General features: G+C 53.8%; 1 protein-coding gene across 2 annotated transcripts in view; it reads right to left on the bottom strand.

The window, feature by feature from the left end:
* Positions 1-322: 322 nt before the first annotated feature.
* Positions 323-18,251, bottom strand: part of KIF13B (kinesin family member 13B) — a 165,800-nt gene continuing 147,871 nt past the window's right edge. The window contains exons 38-40 of one of the 2 annotated variants that reach the window (XM_074355608.1): positions 12,697-12,759; positions 8,280-9,159; positions 323-4,839 (exon numbers count right to left, since the gene is read on the bottom strand). In XM_074355608.1, the coding sequence (XP_074211709.1) occupies positions 4,547-4,839; positions 8,280-9,159; positions 12,697-12,759 (1,236 nt within the window). In that variant the 3' untranslated portion in view covers positions 323-4,546. The remainder of the gene's footprint in view (positions 4,840-8,279; positions 9,160-12,696; positions 12,760-18,251) is intronic. The other variant, XM_074355607.1, reaches the window with a different exon arrangement.

Below are 18,251 nucleotides of genomic sequence, written 5' to 3'. Positions count from 1 at the left end.
ATGAAGCCGAGGCCTGAGAGCTGGGATGTCTGCTCCAGAGAAGCGGTCTCCTGATTAGATGGTCCAGAAGCTCCGATTACCTTGGGTCTAAGGCCATCAGAGGTTTCTGCTGGTTCTTGGCTCCTGAAAAAGGTCTCAACCAAGGAGTGGTTTAAGACTGGCCACAGAACCATCATGAACCCAAACCTCCCCAACCTTGAAAAACCCACCTCAGTCAGTCAGAACCAGGCCACCCCAGCCTGTGGGACAGTTGGAATGAGCCCAAACACCCCTGCCTCAGGGTGGGGAGAGGAAAACAGTAAGACGACCTCAGACGCAGGCATGAAATCATCTGGTTTTATTTAGAGGCTGCTGGTCATATGACGGAAAGGCATGTATGGTACAAAATTACAGAAGTTTAGTTCATTATACAGTACAAATCATTAAGTCTTTACAATTCATTACAGAGTCTTTGGATTTAACTCCCATTTCACATATAGCAAATCAATACACTCCCCCAATCAGAATCACTTCTTTACGTGAACCCACCATACAGAACTCCGCACACACAGAAGACGTTCCAAGACTCCCCGCACAATTAGCGTCAGCAGCACGGCAGAAGGCACGCAGACTCCTCAGAGAGAGACGCGCGTGGGGACAACGGAGTCAGGGTCTTGGGCTGCACGACCCGTCCTGGAGGCGAGGCTGGACAGACAGAGGGGCAGCCAGGCCTGGGAGCTGGCTGGCACGTGAGATGCGGGCCGCAGGCAGGCCTCAGGCAAGTGCAGCTAATCAGCTGGGAAAACAGGTACCCGCGACGTCCTGGTCAGTTTCACATACAGGGAACTTTAAGAGGAGGAAACGTAAGGGACCAACAGGGCTCTGAACACCTCCTAAGCCTTTCAGACTCAAGGGGCCGGTTCACAGCTTGATTCCCTCACTGAGCACGCCGGGGCCACCACGCAGGCCCAGCCTGGCCACAGCCACACCCATGGGCCGGGTTTTCTCGCCCTCCTGCTCCCTCTGGCCAGGCTGGGCATCTGGGACAGCCGCCCCCACTGCCCCCCACAGACCCCTGGGGTCTGGGCTGGATAACCCTGCATGTGCAGAGTGGGAGGCAGAGGCCCAGGAGGGCTCCCGCTGGCCTCTGACCTGACCTCGTGCAGCCTGGAGCCACAGACAGTCCCTCACCGGCCCCAGCGACCACACAGCCACCCTCTTCCTGCTGTCATGTTAAATCCCAGAGCCTGGCCTGCTAGAAGCCACATCTCAAATCCTAAAGCTGACATTTATTTAAAATTAGGTCTGTCTGTCAGTAAGGCGAGAACAGAAGGTGGGTGAAAGGGAGCCCCCCCGCCACCGGCAGCCCAGACCCTGTCAAGCTGCACCCTCCGCCCGAGAACCTCGGTGTGTGGGGGCTGCTTGGTCCACGGCTTTCCCACTCACAGCTAATATTAGTCTGCAAGAGAAGCCAGAGGAGACACGGCAGCCCAGGGCAGGATGGGCTTTCTTCATCACCTACGAGTTGGAGGACGGTCCCCCAACCCCCGCTGATGGCAGCACATCCCGGGTTCCCCTGTCCACCCATCCAAACACCGGCCCGAAGGGATGTGCACATCTGGACCAAGAGGACAGGAGGGTCAGGACGTGGGCCCTGCACCCCTGCAAGGACCCAGCACTGCCCCCATGCCCCGCCTGGTTCTTCCAGAGGCCACCTCACTGCCTTCGAGGGTCTCGGACATCTGAGGGGCCAGAGCAGGGTCTGGAGAGACAGGTCAGCCACAGCCTCCCGACAGCAGTGCTGGCCTCCAGCCGTGGGGACAGCTCACTGAGAACCCAGGGGGATGACCTCTCCTCTCTCACACACCACCAGCACAAGCCCAAACCTGCTTCATTCAAAGCCTGGGCAAGCTGGGAGCTGCAGACTTGAGACCAGCTAGGGTGCCGTCCTCCCGGAGAAACGAGGGCTGCGCGCAGGGAAACGCCTTCCCCAGGGGCAGAGATGCTGGAATCCCGGGAAGGGACCTGGGCTGTTCACAAAGCAGGCCTGGGGAGAGGCGGAGGCCAGGCTGCAAGGAGGAGAAGGTGGCCCTGAGGGCTCTTCAGACAACGTAGCTGCGAAGGCTGAACGTCTCATCCAAGGCCCTCAGGGCTCCCCGCAGCTCCGAGCACAGGCCCTCAGGTGGCGGGTCCCCTGGAGGCCTCTCCCATTCGGTTCAACCCAACGACAAAGGAGTGTGACCCCGCACACCCGACCCAAGCTGGTTCTGCGAGGTTGTCGACGCCCCGTTACAGGGCAGATGGGCCCCAACAAGTACCTGGCTACATATATAAGGATCACACACACCCACACCACCTCCCATGTCTACCGGTGGGCTCGGTGCACAACTTTCTGCCTCAGGGCAGGTCACCCGAGGCCATATGAGCAAGAGCTGCTGTCGGGACCAAATTGCGATGGTGGTGTCCACAGAGGAGAATCTCACACTGAAAACAGGTTTTGCAAGAGCACTTCTGTGCTGGGAAGGAGGTGACGTAGAGAAGCTGGCACAGTGACAGCACTGGGTTCAGGGCCACCCTCCTGGCAGGTGTTCCCAGAAATGCAGCAGAGGACAGGAAAGGGTGCTCTACTGGCCCCTCAGGGGGCCCCTAACCACCCATCCTTCTGCTGGGGCAGCTGATGGTGGCGGGGGAGCACCGGGCTGTCGCTGAAACCTGCAGACTGCGCGCTGGCCAGCAGGGAAGAACAGGGACAAGGGAAAGAGCCTGGGCCGGGAGTCAGAAGCCAGAGCTTCTCGGTACCCTGGAAAAATCACTGAACTTTCCTCGGCTTTAGCCTGTTCCCTGTGAGATGCCTTCCTGCTCCAAAACCCCAAGTATTTGCTGAGATCAAGGGGTGAGACCTCAAGACTCCCAGCCTCGCCCTCCCGCCAGCATGAGAGGAAGTGCAGGCCAGGGCAGCTCCGGCCAGTGCAGGTCTGGTCTGGGGTCAGTGAGCTCCGGTGACTCCGTCCCACCCAGCAGTCCCCACGGTGACAGTGACTGGCGGTCATCACATCCTAGAGAACTGAAATTTCTTTGGAAAAAGCTTTCTGGATGGATGTCTCTTTTAAGAGCCTAAGCGTGAGAACTAAAGAGAGACAGACAAGAACACTGTGTGTGAACCCCAGCCCTGGACTTCCATCCCCAGCTGCCAGGTGTCCCCCATCCCTTGCTCATAGCACAGGCCCTTGAGGCTCCTGAGGTGACAGGCAGGGAAGGCGGTGAATAGTGGGCACCAGGTCACTGGGCTACCGCCTTGGTAATCCCAGGAGCACCGACCTCCCAATACCAGGAGTCCAGCCCTGTGCCTCCCTGGAAACCCTTCGCCCCCCTGAGAGCGAGATGCTGGCCGTATCCCAGCCTCCAGACCCTCCCAAAGAGCCCGCAGGGAGGGCTCTGGACCAGGGCGGTCCTGACGGAGCTGGGTGATGCTCTGGGATGCTTCATGTTGTACCAGGCACCATCCAGGACAGCCTGGCTGTGGCTCTGCGAGAGTCCCAGGGATAAAAACAGGGCGGGGAGCCCTCCCTCCACGGCCCATCTACTGGGCTGCAGCCCCACGCTGAGCCAGGGCGTCAGGGCACAGAACAGGCCTAAGGATCTCCCCAAAACCAAAATTGCACCAAGTGAGGCTGTGACGCCTCTGACTGACTTTGTCACCGACTACGAAAGCACAACAAAATTCTCCAAGTTTTCGTTATAGCTTAGAGTAAGGCCACGTGTGTATCTGCATTAAAGGACACGAGGAGGGGCACTGTCCTCTGGCCCCTCCAGAACCTCTGCCCGAAGTAGGAGGCTGGCAGCTCCAAAGAGACCACAGAGGCCAGTTGACGTGCAAGGCAGGCCCTGGGCATTTGTGCCAGGCGGACGATTGTGGCTCGCAAATGATTTGAGATTTTGAAAAAATAAATATAAATAAATATATTCCAAGACCTCTGTTAAGGGAACAAATGGCAAAGAGAAACCTGCCGGATATAAAGATGCTAAAACACCCACAAAGAAACCTAAGAAACCCCGTGGAAAGAAAAAGGGAGAGGCAGAGGGGGTCAGGCCCAGGGCCCCAGGCACTTGCAGGAGCTGGAGCTCAGTGTGGGGGTCAGGGCGACAGGGGTGCCACGAGCCTGGAGAGCAAGCCAGGACTCGGGGCAGAACTCGGGTGCTGGCCCTGAGGGCAGAGGGAGGCAGCCCACCTTCTGTGGAGACGGAAAGGCACTAGTTACGAGTATGTTTTAAGTTAAGAGGTTAATGGGGTTGTCAGACAGAAAACAGCAGCCCCCACGCCCAGGGGGTAAGCCCCAGGCCCAGGGGCAGGGAGACGCAGGACCCTCACTCCCCACAATCCGGGACCACCCTGGCTCCTAGAACCTTCCACCAGGCCAAGACTCGCCCCGCTCTGTGGGGGAGAGAGGTCCCCAGCCCCATGTGCGCGTCGTGCAAAAAGCATTCCTGGCCCGCTTGCTCCCAGGGGAGAGGGGCCCCGCGCCCCCAGCTCCGCCCGGCCTGTCCCCGCCGAGGCCCGGGAAGGGGCTCAGCTGGCCCAGGACTTGCGGTTCTCGGGGCTCCTGTGGCCGCGGTCGGCCCGCAGCGCCGCGCCCTCAGCCTTGGCCAGAGCCGCCGTCAGGGAGGCCAGGTTGGTGGCCGAGCCCGAGAGGCCGCCGCCGCCGCCGCGCCGGGGCTCGGGGGCGCCCTGCAGCCGGAGCCCCGCGCTGCGCCGCCGGCCCGCGCCCGCCGCCCTGCGCACGCGGCCGGGCCTCACCAGCAGCCCGTAGCCGGGGTTGCACCTGAAGTACTGCTTCCCGCCGATGGAGCCATCGTTCTTACCTGCGGGGAGAAGAGAAAGGCGACGTGGAGGGGGCTCCCAGCCCGGAGGGGCCCCCACGCGCACGACGACCCCGCGCGGCTGCCCCGGGTTGAAGGGGGCGGCAGGGGCGGCGCCTGGCGTGGGGCGTGGCGGTCCCTGCAGGCGACGGACCAGACCCTGACACGCACGCACGTGCCACCAAAGCAGAGCCCGCAGTCAACATGGACAGTCAACATGCAAACCTAGGATGGAGGGCCTTGGTAGAATGATTATTTTTCCTAAATCCTGTTGTTTTTCCTAAATTAGATGGAAACTGGCAAATTACCAAACTGTAGCTACTTAGTTGGCATGTTTCGTGTATCAAGAAGGCGTGAGGAAGTTTCCTTTGTAAAAGCAAACAGAAAATGCTTGAAGGTGAAGGATGAGCTAACAGGGAAGGGAAGGGGGTTCCCCGGATCCCTAAGCTACCACGCCCCATGGAGATGGGCTGGTGGGGAATGTGAGCTTTGTAAGCAGAAACAGTCCTGAACTGTCCACATTCACTGCACGCCCCGTCGCTGCCCTCTCTCTCCCCCAAACAGGCCCACCCTCCACCAGCTCTGCACACGGTCAGCAAGGGTCACTCAGTCCGCCTCTCGAGGTATCTAACAGGTGACCTCTCCCACTCTCCAGCCACCGCCACCACTTGGCTCCTGGGATAGGCTCCCATGTCCCATCTCACTGCTCGTCCCTTCTTGCCTTACCTCGCAGGTGTCCCTTGGGGGCCCGCCCATCCAGCCTACACTCCGAGAACCCAGATGCCTCTCAGCTGCCTGTCCAGGCCAAGGTGGCCTCTGATGTCTCGTCTCCACCGGACGTCCCACGGCACCTCCAGCACCACATCTTGACACAGAATTCCTGTTCCTCTTCACCATGCCCCTACTGCTCTCGGGCTTTCCCACAGGGTCAAGGGCATGGCCATGACCCCCTTCACAGGCCACATTCAGGTGTCAGGTGACTCCTTTCCTTCCCTGACGCTCCACAGTCCCTCGGTCCCAGCCAGCACCATCCTATTCTTCCTAATTCTAACCACTGCTCACCACCTCCACATACCCCTCACCTGCAGCCTGGACATCTGGCAGCCCCCTAAGTGGCCTTCCTGTTCCCACTCTCATCCCAAGTCTATTCTCCTAAGTAAAAGCTGTCTTTTTAAATCCTCCAGGGGTTTCCTCTCCTACTGCACCATCCTGACCCGGCCGCCATGTCACCCTCCCCTGGCTGGCATTAGGCTTCCCCAAGCTCGTCCCTGCTCTGGGGCTTGTACTCTCAGTGCCCTCAGCCCACCTGCCTCCTCACATCTCTCAGGCCTTTGCTCCCTCAGTATTTAATATTTAATACCACCACCCCACCCCCTCCATCCGCTCATCCCGTTTTCTCTTCATCACAGCACTTACTACTATCACATTTTACTTGTTTGTTTACTTGGTAATTCTCTTCCCTCTAAAATGCAAGTCCAGGGAAAGGAACGTAGTAGGCACTTAATACTTACTTGTTGGCTGAACTCATCTACTTTCTAATCTACCTTAGATTACTCAGCTCACAGATACACACCTCTTTCCCAATTCCCCTCTGCACTTCAGCAGAAATGGAGTTTAGAAAACATTCTAGCCTGTGCCAGACTAATCTGCTACAACCTCTTCCAATTTATGACTTTCTTTACCAAAATTATTGAGAGACGGTGACCTCACATCAGAGCCTACTGGCCCAGAGGCAGTCCTGGGGCCTCTGGTTCCCAGAGCCCCCTCCCGACTCTCACTCTCCGTGTCAACAGCAACACCCAGCAGGCTCTCCTAGAACCCATCCCCACAGCCCCAAGCCTCGCTTCCCTTGGACACGCTGGTGGGAGGGAGGAAGGCGATCAGATAGGCAGATCTCAGCATGTCAGACACAGAGGGAACTTCCTGAATGTCCGCGAGAAATGAAAATGCGTGTCCACACAAAAACTTACACACGCATAGTCCCTGCAGCCTGATTCACAAAAGCCAAAAAGTGGAAGCAATGCAAACATCCATCAACTGATAAGCAGATGCAAACATGTGGGCCATCCTGGCAGTAGAATATTATTTAGCCATAAAAAGGAATGAAGGGCTGACCCAGGCCACAACTGGATAAGCCCGGGAAACATGGGACATGAAATAAGCCAGTCACCGAGGCCACATATTATACGACTCCACTGATGTGAAGGTCCAGACCAGATTAGGACCCTTCGTATCAGCTCAGACAAAAAGTAGATTAATGGTTGCCTGGGGCTTAGGAAGGGTAGTGTCTTGCTAATGGACCTGTGGCTTCTTCTTGGGGTGATAAACCTGTTCTACGATTAGACTACTGTCAAGGTTGCACAACTCCGTAAATATACTAAGAATCACTGAATTGTACACTTTAAACAGGAGGACTTTATGGCATGTAAAGTACATCACAATAAAGCTGTTTAAAAAACAAAAAAAATCTGCAGGACATTTGTGACAACATAGATGGACCTGGAGGGTATTATGCTAAGTGAGGTAAGTCAGAGAAAGACAAATACTGTATATCACTTATATGTGAAATCCAAAAAACAAAACAAACTAGTAAATACAACAAAACCAGACTCACAGATATAAAGAACAAACCAGTGGTTACCAGTGGGAAGAGGGTAGGGGGAGGGGCAAGATGGGGTAGAGGACTAAGGTACAAACTACCATGAATAAAATAAATAAGCTACAAGGATACGTTCCACAGCACAGGGAGTATAACCAGCTTTGTACAATAACTTTAAATGGAGTATAATCTATAAAAATTTTGAATCACTATGTTGTACACTTGAAACTAACGCTGCAAATCAACTATACCTCAATTTAAAAAAACAAAAACCAAAAACACTGCAGGACAAAGTATTTCCTTAAGTCCTGCCCTCAGTTTTTTTGAAAAAGGTGATCTCCTCCCTTGAAGGTGAGCCATTCTAGAAGGAGACTGCAAGCCCCAACAGCTCTTAGATCAGCCTGCCGCCTTCTGTCCTCCACCCCGGGCTGTCTTAGGAACACCCGACACATCTGAGCCTCCCCGCAGGGGCATCAGTGTTTGTAATTCCAGCAGAGCTGCTGTGACAGTTCAAATGCAGAGGCTCCTGTGACTTAAAAAATACAAACCAGCATTTATGTTCATTACTAGCTTTCAATTAATGTCTTAGGTTTCTGAGAAATTTCTTCAGGTTAAAAAAAAAAGAGAATCTGACTCTTAAAACGCTTAGGAAACTCTTATCCAGGGAAAATTCCTGACTCTGAAAAGTGGTGGAGGCAGGGGACCAGTGAGGTCAATAGCCTGAGCAAGGGCAGAGAGCGGGTGCTTGGCAGCCCGGGCAGCGCCGACACTCATCTGCCTGACCACCGTGGGCACAGTGAGCCACCTCAGGTGCCAGGAACTGGCCCAGACAAGCGCCACTCACCTGAAGGTAAGTCCAGCTCCACTCCGACCCACGTGCCCTCCTGAAAGTTGGTGGGCCCCACGTATCTCACGATGCCCGTCTTGTTGGTGCCCACTGTAACATACTCTCCCTCTTTGAGCCATTCTGGAACTTCACTGGCTTCTTCAGAATCCGAGGAAACTTCCAGCTTTCCCAGGGCCTGTCCCCCAGCGCTGCCGTTGCCCAGGCCTCCTGAGGCCAGCGGGTCCTCCTCGGTCCCCGAGGGGCCGCCGGGGTCCCCACCAAGCATGCGTGTGAACGACTTCAGCTCAGAGGTCCGCACCTTATGGATCCTGAACGGAGACGCCGGAGCGGGTGGCAGGGGCCGGGCATCAGGGGGCAGCTGTGGCTTGGAGACGTCGGGCTCTGAGCTGGCGGCTGCCTTCGCCTGGGGCTGGGGGCTTCCCGGCTGCTGGAGGGCAGAGGCACCGGCGCCCCAGCTCTGCTGGCCCTGCGGGCAAGTGCCTGCTGCTCCGTCCCGCTTCTCCGCGGAAGCCCCTTCCTGGGCCGCGGCCGCGCCGTCGCCTGGGGCCGTCTGCTCTGCACGGTCGGGCAGTGATGGGAACTGGGCAGCCGGTGGGGCCAGGGGCTCGGGCTCAGGGGTGGCTGGGCAGGGCCCGGGAGGGGGCGAGGCCATAGCATCCAGGCCGGGGACGCAGGCATCAGACAGGGTGGCACTGGAGACACTGTGCGAGAAGTAGCCGCTGGATGCTTCGCTCAGGGGGCTGGGTGGCCCGTCCGCACCTTCGGGGCCCGGGGAGCCGGGCGCCACTCTCGGGGGCCCATCACAGGTCTTGGGCGCGGGGGCGGCCGGCATGGCTGGGGCGGGGGCCATGCGCAGCCCCGCGCTCTCTCGCCGAGCCTGCAGGGGGAAGGGGAGAATTCAGAGTTAGGGTTCACTCCCAAAAGGCTGGATTCGGTCATCGGTTGAGACCACAGCTTTGACGGTGGACTAAGCACAGCGGTGCAGCAGGGCGGCCGGGTTCCCACATCAGCCCCCGATCCAACCCTCTGATCCCTCCGTGCAGCCTGGCCTTCTTCCCGCCAAATACCCATGCCACCTAGGCTCCAGGCCGGCGGGGCACCTGCCCGGCTGAGAGCTGAGCAAGGCAGCCACGGGCGCCCTCATCGCCTCACCTCTGCGATACGGGGTTTCTAGTAAGGAATACATATTTGGTCTTAGACCCGCTTTTTGGCACAGAATTCCTCAAACCCTTGGGATTTCCTACTTGGTAAGAAGATGAAGGTTTCCTGACTCTCATAACAAGACCCTTTCAACTGCATCTGAATTTCTGTTAATGGGGTGACTTCTGGAAAGCTACCAAGGGAAGGGGCTGGTTGTCCATAAAGCTAGAGGGTTGGAATTTTCCATCCCACCCCTGACCTCTGGGGAGGAGAGAGAGGCTGGAGGTGGAATCAACCACCAATGGCCAATGATTTAATCAGTCGTGCCTATGTAATGAAGTGGGGCCTCTATAAAAACCCAAAAGTACAGGGTTGGGAGAGCTCCTGTGTTCAACACGTGGAGATCTGGAGAGAGTGTGGCACCCAGAGAGCTCCCCGTCCTTTCCCACCCCCAGCCTTACGCATCTCTTCCATTTGGCTGTTCCTGAATTATGTCCTTTTATAATAAACTGATTACTAGTTAAGTAAAATGTGAGTTCTGTTGAGTCACTCTAGCAAATTAATTGAACCTGAAGAGGGGGCCATGCGACACTCTGATCTGGAGCCCGCTGTTCAGAAGTACTGGTGACAACCTGGACTTGTGACTGGCATCTGAAGTGGGGGCCGTCTTGCAGGAGTGAGCCCTTACCCTGTGGAATCTGGCACTGTCTCCAGGTAGCAGGGGTCAGAGTGGAGTTAACTGTAGGACACCCGGCCGGTGTCTGAGGATTACCTGGTGGACACTGTGGGACGGCCACACCGGGCCGGTGCGGTACCAGTTGGGCAAGGAAGCCCTCACTCAAGCGTGGCACACAGCAGACGCACACGTGAATCTCAATCCTTTGTTATCCCCCAGAGCCTCCCCCGTCCCTGCACTCAGCTAAGAACTCTGCTCCCGGGGAAACAGCTCCCCTTGCCCGACAGCGACTTCCTGGGGAGACTGAGAGGATGAGCAGAGGCCAGGAGAGCCTCTTCCTCCTGCAAACCCCAAACGGTGGTCTCACTGGAGGCCCTTGAAGTGCCGCCGCACAGCTTGGCCAGCTCTGGCAGGAAGTTACGAGCCTGGGGCCTGGCGTGGGGAGGCAGGGGAGGAGGGCGGACAGAGGCTGCCTGCAGGCTGTGCCCTTTCTCTGAGAGGCCTCCCTTCCAGCTGCTGCTCAGGCTGGTCCTGCGGCACCGGTCAGGGAGACACAGGGGCCGAGCGAGGACAGAGCTGCGGCCAGCCTCTCCCTGTCACGTCACCGTGTCCGAGTCACTCTGGCAGAGGCACACAGAGCCCCCTCTCCCAGGGATGACGACACCCACTGCTCATCCCAACACTACGGTTTCTGAGATGCTCTAAGGTGTTCCTCCACTGATAACTTTAGCCATTTGGAGCAGGCGGATTATCTTCCTATTCCCGATGCACAATGCTGGAGGGCCAACAGACGGAGTAGGGAATGGGCTGGGTGTGGGGGAGAGGGTGCGGCTCAGAAAAAGAAATATGTTTTCAATATTTACGGAAAGATTATTTATATTACAGGAATGGCCATTTTCCATTTGAAATACAGGATTTATTTGAACTGGGAAACAGCTGAGATCTATAAGTCTCTTACAGTTACTTGGCTTAACTCAGCAGTTTGATAAATCATGCATTTTCACGTGAATTGTCATTTATAATCCTGTCTCCAGAGGCCCTCCTTCCCCCACAAGGCACACTCTCGGGGTACAAAATTAACGGCACCTCTTGAGATTAACAACCCATTTTTGTGATGGATCTCTGGGCTGCAAAATTTACTAAATCCAATAGATCAATAACTGTCACCAGCATAAATACTCTAAAAGATTAGGCAATCCTTCAATCATTTTTCTTTTGCAACTTGTACATGTTTTATTTATTCTTTTCTATTTCATTTTTAATATCATTGACCAGGCAGGGAAGAATACACAAATTACTGGAGTCTAGAATCTGAACAGTAACTACGGTCCTGACATAGCCTGCGTCCCTTCCTCCTTCTGGGTAAGACCCCACCACTGTTGGACCTGCTGTCTGCTAAGGGCAGCGGGGTCAGCCCGAGGAGGGGACAGTCTGGAGACAGTATTTGCACTCCCTGCTGTTACCCAAATAAGCTTCCACTGAACCCTCTGATATGGGCCAGAAAGTATTCACTGTACAACATGGCCCAGAGAGGTTAAAGGACTGATCCAAAGCCTCCAGTAAGTGAAAAGTCAGGGCTCAGGGCTCAGGCCCACAGCGACAGTGGAGAGGCCGCGGAAGACGAGCAGAGCACTGATCACGTGTCCTCCCTGCCGAGCCAGCGTGGGTGGCACTGCAGGCTGCCGCTCCCCACTGACTGGAGCTGATTTGTGAGTGGGAACCTCCCTGTCATCGTCGGGTTATACTTTACCACTGACACTCCCAAGGCTGCTGGGGAGGCCCAGATGTGGGCCAATGAGCAGGGTGCACAGCAAAGCCGCCCGAGGTGCACAGGCCACGCAGGGCAGCGCCTGCAAGTAAGGGATGCGGTCTCACTCTGCCGCACCGGCCTTGGGGCCCCAGTCCCACCTCCACAAAATAATAAGTAAGACCGCGGTGGGTGGACGTGGGGGGCCACGGCATTCCCTTCAGTTAAACTCATGAATGCCAAGGATGTCCTGGATTGAAAAGGGGCATTGAAAAAGGAGTGAATCCCCGGACATCTGAATTTTCAAATTATTTGGCCTCTCTTACTATTGTTTTAATAAATAAATTTTTTCCTATGAAGATACAGCATTTCCTAAGAGAACGAACGCACAGTGGGAGAAAATAGATTTGCTATTCATAAGACGAGAAGTGCTGTTCATCTGTGGGAGATCATAAGAGACTATTTTCTCCCCAGCTTAGCATCAGTCTTTTCACGCTGGTATCATGAATCAGAATGAAATGTAAAACTGAGAATTAAGCCAACACTTAGAATAAGGAGATTGTTCTGTTTATAGAAATCGCCTTTGCCTAGCAGTGGGCTATTAAAGCAACAGACTACATTAGCAGTCAAGCACCTAAAAGTTTAGCAATCATATGATTAACAAGTTGAAAATAGAAAAGTGTAACAAGCAAAATATAGAGGGAGAAGACAATGACCTATATTACAATTATCAAAACAGGAATGCTAAAATAAAAAACCACGGTGTGGACTAACAATTAGAGCACCAGGGCCACCCACCGGATGTGGGGCAGCCACCAGCAAAGGTGCCACCCCTGCTCCCACCAACTCACCTCCGCCATCCTGGGTGCCCGGACTTCCGGGAGGGCAGACTGCACGGTGATCCGGGGCACGGGCTGAGAAAACAGGGCAGCGGCGGGCACGGGGATCAGGAGAAGCAGAACAGAGGAAACCAGAGAAGGTTTCAACCGAACAGACAGGAGAGCTTTAGGAGGACCCACCCAAAGAGAATCTACAACTTTCAGGAATTCTGACAAGTCACTGGCATGCCGAGGGCTGGGGTCAGCACCGTGTACAAGGACGTGCAGGAAGTCAGGGGCACAGCCAGTGGCTCCCCCTCCATGAGCAGAACCAGACACGTGCTAAAAACAGCGCAGTGTGCGGCCTGCTGGACGCCGCAGGCTCCCCCTTCACCCAAGGCACACGTTAACCAAGGGCCGTGTCTACACACAAGTATCACCGCACTTTACAGAGATGCGACCAGGACAGGAAAGATCGAGAGAGGTTCCAGGGGAGGTGGAATCCCAACCAAGCCTTTACTCGCCAGGAAGACTCAGGGTGCGAGAGGAGCGCGGGCAGTGCAGCCCCAGGAAGGGAGCAGGACGGCAGCCAGTGTGGCTGGAGCTCAGCCTGGGGCACCAGGAGCAGGACAGGGACGTGGACAGAGGCTCTGGTGTGGGGAACGACTAACAGGCAACACCAGATCCCCATGACGCCCGGGCAAAGGAGGCAGAACTCGAGAAGACCACTCTGCTGGTGGAAGGCAAACTGGCTGGAGAAATCACAGACTCCAGCCGTGTGTGAGGTGGTAAGAGCCTGAATTAATGGGTGCGAGCAACACGCCAAGAACTGACTTGGTCACTTACGGACATGTGGTTCAAGGCACATTTAAGAAAAAGAGAGAGAGAGTAAAAAAATAATTAGCCCCAGGATAAGGAAAAGGGCCGTGAAGAGGTACCAGTAAATGAAAAGGAAAGGAATCAGAAAGCCACTTGGGGGGCTAACCTGAGTTCACTCATCAAACAACCATGTTTCAGCAAAGGTACCGCTGCACCCAATTATGCCCTGTGACCGCCTGGGGAGAGAAGTGCAAGGAAGGATTTTTTGTGGTGAAGGTAAAGGGACCAGCAACAGGATGTGAGGAGAGGCGATGAAGTAGGAAATAGCAGGAGATGCGGCTAAACTGATGGGAGGGCCTAGAGGTAAACTAAAGGAAGACACGCTTGACCCTGCAAACACCTGGGAGTTCCTCGGGGCTGAAGGACAGTGAGGATCAGAGATGTGCTTAAGGAAGACAATGTGAGTGGCCAGCAGAACAGGATAGGGAGGGCAGCCTGCAGGCAGCAAGGCCCCAGACCCTCTAGCCCCTTCGTGGATTCCTGACCAGGGAGAACCTCCTGGCAGCTCCCACCACACGTCACTGCCCGCATCCCAGCCCCACTCCAGGGGCTCCGTTTCAGGCACATCCCCTCCCTGAGCCTCACAGTCCCTCAGTGCGGGGCCTGCTCTCTGTTTTTGTCTCCCCAGAGTATCTGAAATCCCCCCAAATGGGGTGGTGCTCAGAGCCTATTTCTCAGTAAGGGCAGAAAGAAAGTTTGTTAAGCTCAAACTCCAAAATACTTACGTTCTCCAGTTTGATCTTATTTAAAACAGACCAAGATTGGGGTGAAACATTCTCCTTTAAAGCATAAAAATGTAAGATCCCACCAAGGATGGAACTACAGTCGGCCAGGGTAATGCCTTTTCTAAGGTGATACGGTATGTCCTAAACAGAGCATGGAAACGTGATTTATAGCTTTTTTTTTTTTTTATGATTCAGAGTAACTGGAAAAGTCCAGCAAATGCCTGAAAAAATACCTGCTGAAATGAATTAAAGGGTCAGCTTGACTGGGACGCGATGCTGGAATCCAGGGGGTCCGCACAGGTGGTCCCAGGCTAAAGACCTCAGGTCCACCCCTCACCACCACTCAACTCTCAGTGGGCACTTCCTGGCCAGGCAACATCGGGGCTTCGCAGACATGCCCGCCCCAACCCCCACCATTGGGATGACGTGCAAACCAGGACACTGGGTGATGAGACACGTCTGAAATGGCTAAACTCTGTGCCAACAAAAGGAGCAGATCAAGCCTGAGTGGGGCCTGAGTGAGACTTCAGGTGCTCTGACCGCAGCGACTCCTCCGTCTCACACCACTAACCTCGTGGTGCCTCCCTCTGAGGGATGCTAGGCAGTAGTGGTTTCCCGGTTACTCCGAACAAGAGAGGATCACGGGTAGAAACCTCTCCAACAGAGGACAGTTGAAAGGCACATGCTAAAGGGGTTGGGGTTCAGACACACAAGATGGGCCGTGCACTTGGGTGACAAGTACACAGGGATTCACTACAGCAGTCACTCTGCTTTTGTGTATTTCAGTTTTCTCCGTAACACTGCCCGACACGAAGAAGTCAGCTGGGGCCCTGATAACGCTGTATACACTCAGCTCAACGAGGACCCAGGTCTCAGGCGCACAAGGAAGGCACTGCAGTAGCGCTGTGGGAACACAAGATCAGAAGGATGCGGACTCCTCTCACAGGAGTGGCCAGCCAGTCTGGGGGAGGGACATGTATGCAAGTAAGAAAACATCAAGGAAACCACAGCTATCAGAATGGAAGTTTCCAAAAGCAGAGAAGATTCTAAGGAGGAAAGGGTCACCCGGGCCTAGAGCATCTCCACGAGGGTGATTTCACTCTGAGGCAGGCCTTTTAGATGGACTGGCTTTTCCCAGGGCCAAGGGACACTTCAAAGGTCAAGAGCGGCGTGACAAAGGAAGGCAGCCCTTTGAGTCTGATGTGTTCCCTCCTCTACTTTCCTGCTCGAGAAAGCAACTCAACCTTCCAAGAGGTCTTGGGAGAGGCAGAGTGATCTAGACTGACCAGCAAGGCGGGGGCATGCAGAGAAGGCCTTCGTGGATAGGCTGATGGTGGATTTTCACAGGCAGTAAAGAGCTATCGAAATACTGAATGAAGGGGCAATAAGAACTAGGCTTACAAATGATTAATCCCTAAATAGGGGAGAGAGAAAACTTGGAGAGTTCAATTAAGCAGCTGCTGCGATGGTTTAGTGGAGAGCCAGTAATACAAGAGCCTGAACCTGGATGGCAAGAGGCAGAGGAAATAGAGATGAAAATCTAGACGTGAAAGAGAATACTGAACACCTGGACACCACGCAGGGAAGGCTGGCAGGGCATCTTTCAAGACGGTGCCCGCGAAGAAGGGGACGGTGAGAGGTTTGGGGCGGGGGGTACCAGCTTTCTGTATTTGGCAATGGCCTGTGGTGAATTCAGCAACCTTATTTAGCAAGGGTACCAAAAATACCTAAAAAGTGTACTGAAATCTTCAGTGTGTCATTTGTCCTTCACATGTAACAGCTCAAATTTCCAAATGGTATTGTTTGCATCTTAATGCTCTTTTATATATCCCTTGTGCAGGCGGTTGCCTCCTATTTCAAGAGCTCAAAACATTTCAGATCATAAGTTCATTAATCCTTACGACACATCTGGTAACCATTAATAAAAATGACTGCAAAGTATTTTGCAGCTATAAATATTAAGGAGAAGTCCCATGAGGCACGCAGATATAAGTATAATTATCCACATTTCACACTACAGAAACCAAGACTCAGAAGCATTTACCTAATGGCTAAATGCATACAGGCTGCCCAGGGAGTCAGTGGCAGGGATGGAAAGGGGCTGTGTCCTCGAGGCCAGCTGAACCCAAGAACACACTGTCTCCTGAGCATGACTAAAACCTAGTGGACAAGCAGAGGGTCCACTAGGACCCTTGATCAGAAGTGTTTCAGGGAACAGATGATGGTCACTCCTCATACGGTATCTTGTCATTATTAACCCCTCGCTCTCACATGCCACCTGGATGAAAACATAGCAGATTAGCCCAGAATTTCATAATTGGGCAGTAAAGCTAATTTGGAGACCTCTTTGCCTAGAATAAAGTTTTAACTCCTTGGCATAACAGGATAGAACCTCACCTGCACCCTTCCCTTGCTCCTGAGGCTAACCAGCTGCGAGTTGAAGACAGTGCTTTGCCAGAACCTTCCCTGTGCTGTCCTTCCCCCAGGAAATCACCGTCCACCTGGCGAACACCTAGTTACCTTTTGCTCTCAGCTCCAGCATGATCTACTCTCTCTGAAACTGCAGGCAGAAATGCCCACTGCCTCACTGTATCACCTCCAACACACACACTACAGCGCCAATAACATCGTCCTGTTTCTCTGCCGACCTGTCTCTATGGGAGCCCCTCCCAACAGCAAGCTCTCTGCAGGGTAGGGATCATGTCCCATTCATCTCATCCATTAAACAGGAACTTAATGTTTATTGAACGAATAAACAAATAAGTGAATAAATGAACTACTTCAGTCATGTGAAGGCCAAATTATACAGTTAGATAGAATGTGGAAAAGAACAGACATTCCAGAATTTGGGCATGGGGCAGGTAGAGGGGAGAAGAGATATCTGTTGAAGCACAGAAAAAAAAACTCTGTTCAAAAACACTGCATTTTCTGATGACTTTTTCTTATTTGAAAATGAACCTTTCCTAATAATCACCCTTTACCCTGAATTTGGTAAGTTCTTTAATGTCACTTTCTAATGGTTCCTAAATGAATATGATCTAAGTCTTAAAAAAAAAAACCAAAAAATCTGAAACTCTAGCCAATCACTTATATTCAAGCACAGGAAAATACACCAAGAGACGTAACATTTATTTTTGCTCTAAATGCCTGTTAGCCAGTCATCCTTTGATTTTCATGCTGCTGAAGTGGGAAAAACACAAGACCACCACCAAGCAGGACAGTGCACATGAACAAAATACTTCCTCATCTTTGAGTATGTCCTGATAAAAGTATAAACATTAGATAAAATCAGACACATACAATTACCTAAAGACCAAAAATCAGCCATAGCCTAACCAATACAAATTCTTAAAGGTTACATTCATCAGAGGCTAGATGAATGGGAACTGGGGGCCTCAGGGGGAAGGCTGGCCATGCCCCCAGCACTGGCGCAGGGACCGGGTGACACCTTAGTGCCCGGCCCACACAGCTCCCCCCCCCCCCAGGGCTCACAGCAGCCTAAAGAATCTACACTCCGGCTTTCCAGGGGAGTCTGGATAAGACGATGCTGGCCGTCACCATGCCAGCACTTCTATTCACCTGGCAGTTACATTTCTTAGTTTAAATGAGTGACTCAGCATTCCAATCGATCCCTCAGTCCTTTGTGTAAACTGCATCACCCCTGGGGTGGCACATCTGGAAGGCGGTGACCCAGCCCACATGAATTCTCTAAGCAATGCTACCCAGGGAGGATGGCAGGTGGTCACCAGCTGGTCTCTGCCAGAGACCCTGCTACCCGACCTGCCACATGCTCCTTTCAATCAGTGACATTAAAGTGTCAGTGTGTCAAGCATAGGAAGGTGACTTCATTTTCCTGACCAATAATGCAGGTTTGTATGCACACTTGAACACATTCTTCCAGTTCTATCCACCTCCCAAACTGCAGTCCGAGGAGCTTTCTGAGATACAAATCTGACCACGTCACTCTCTAGCTCTAAAGTTGTC

The sequence above is a fragment of the Camelus bactrianus genome, chromosome 31, assembly GCF_048773025.1.
Source record: "Camelus bactrianus isolate YW-2024 breed Bactrian camel chromosome 31, ASM4877302v1, whole genome shotgun sequence".
Taxonomy (NCBI): Eukaryota; Metazoa; Chordata; class Mammalia; order Artiodactyla; family Camelidae; genus Camelus; species Camelus bactrianus.
Note: the sequence above shows the minus strand (reverse complement) of the source record. Positions and strands in the feature narration are given on the sequence as shown.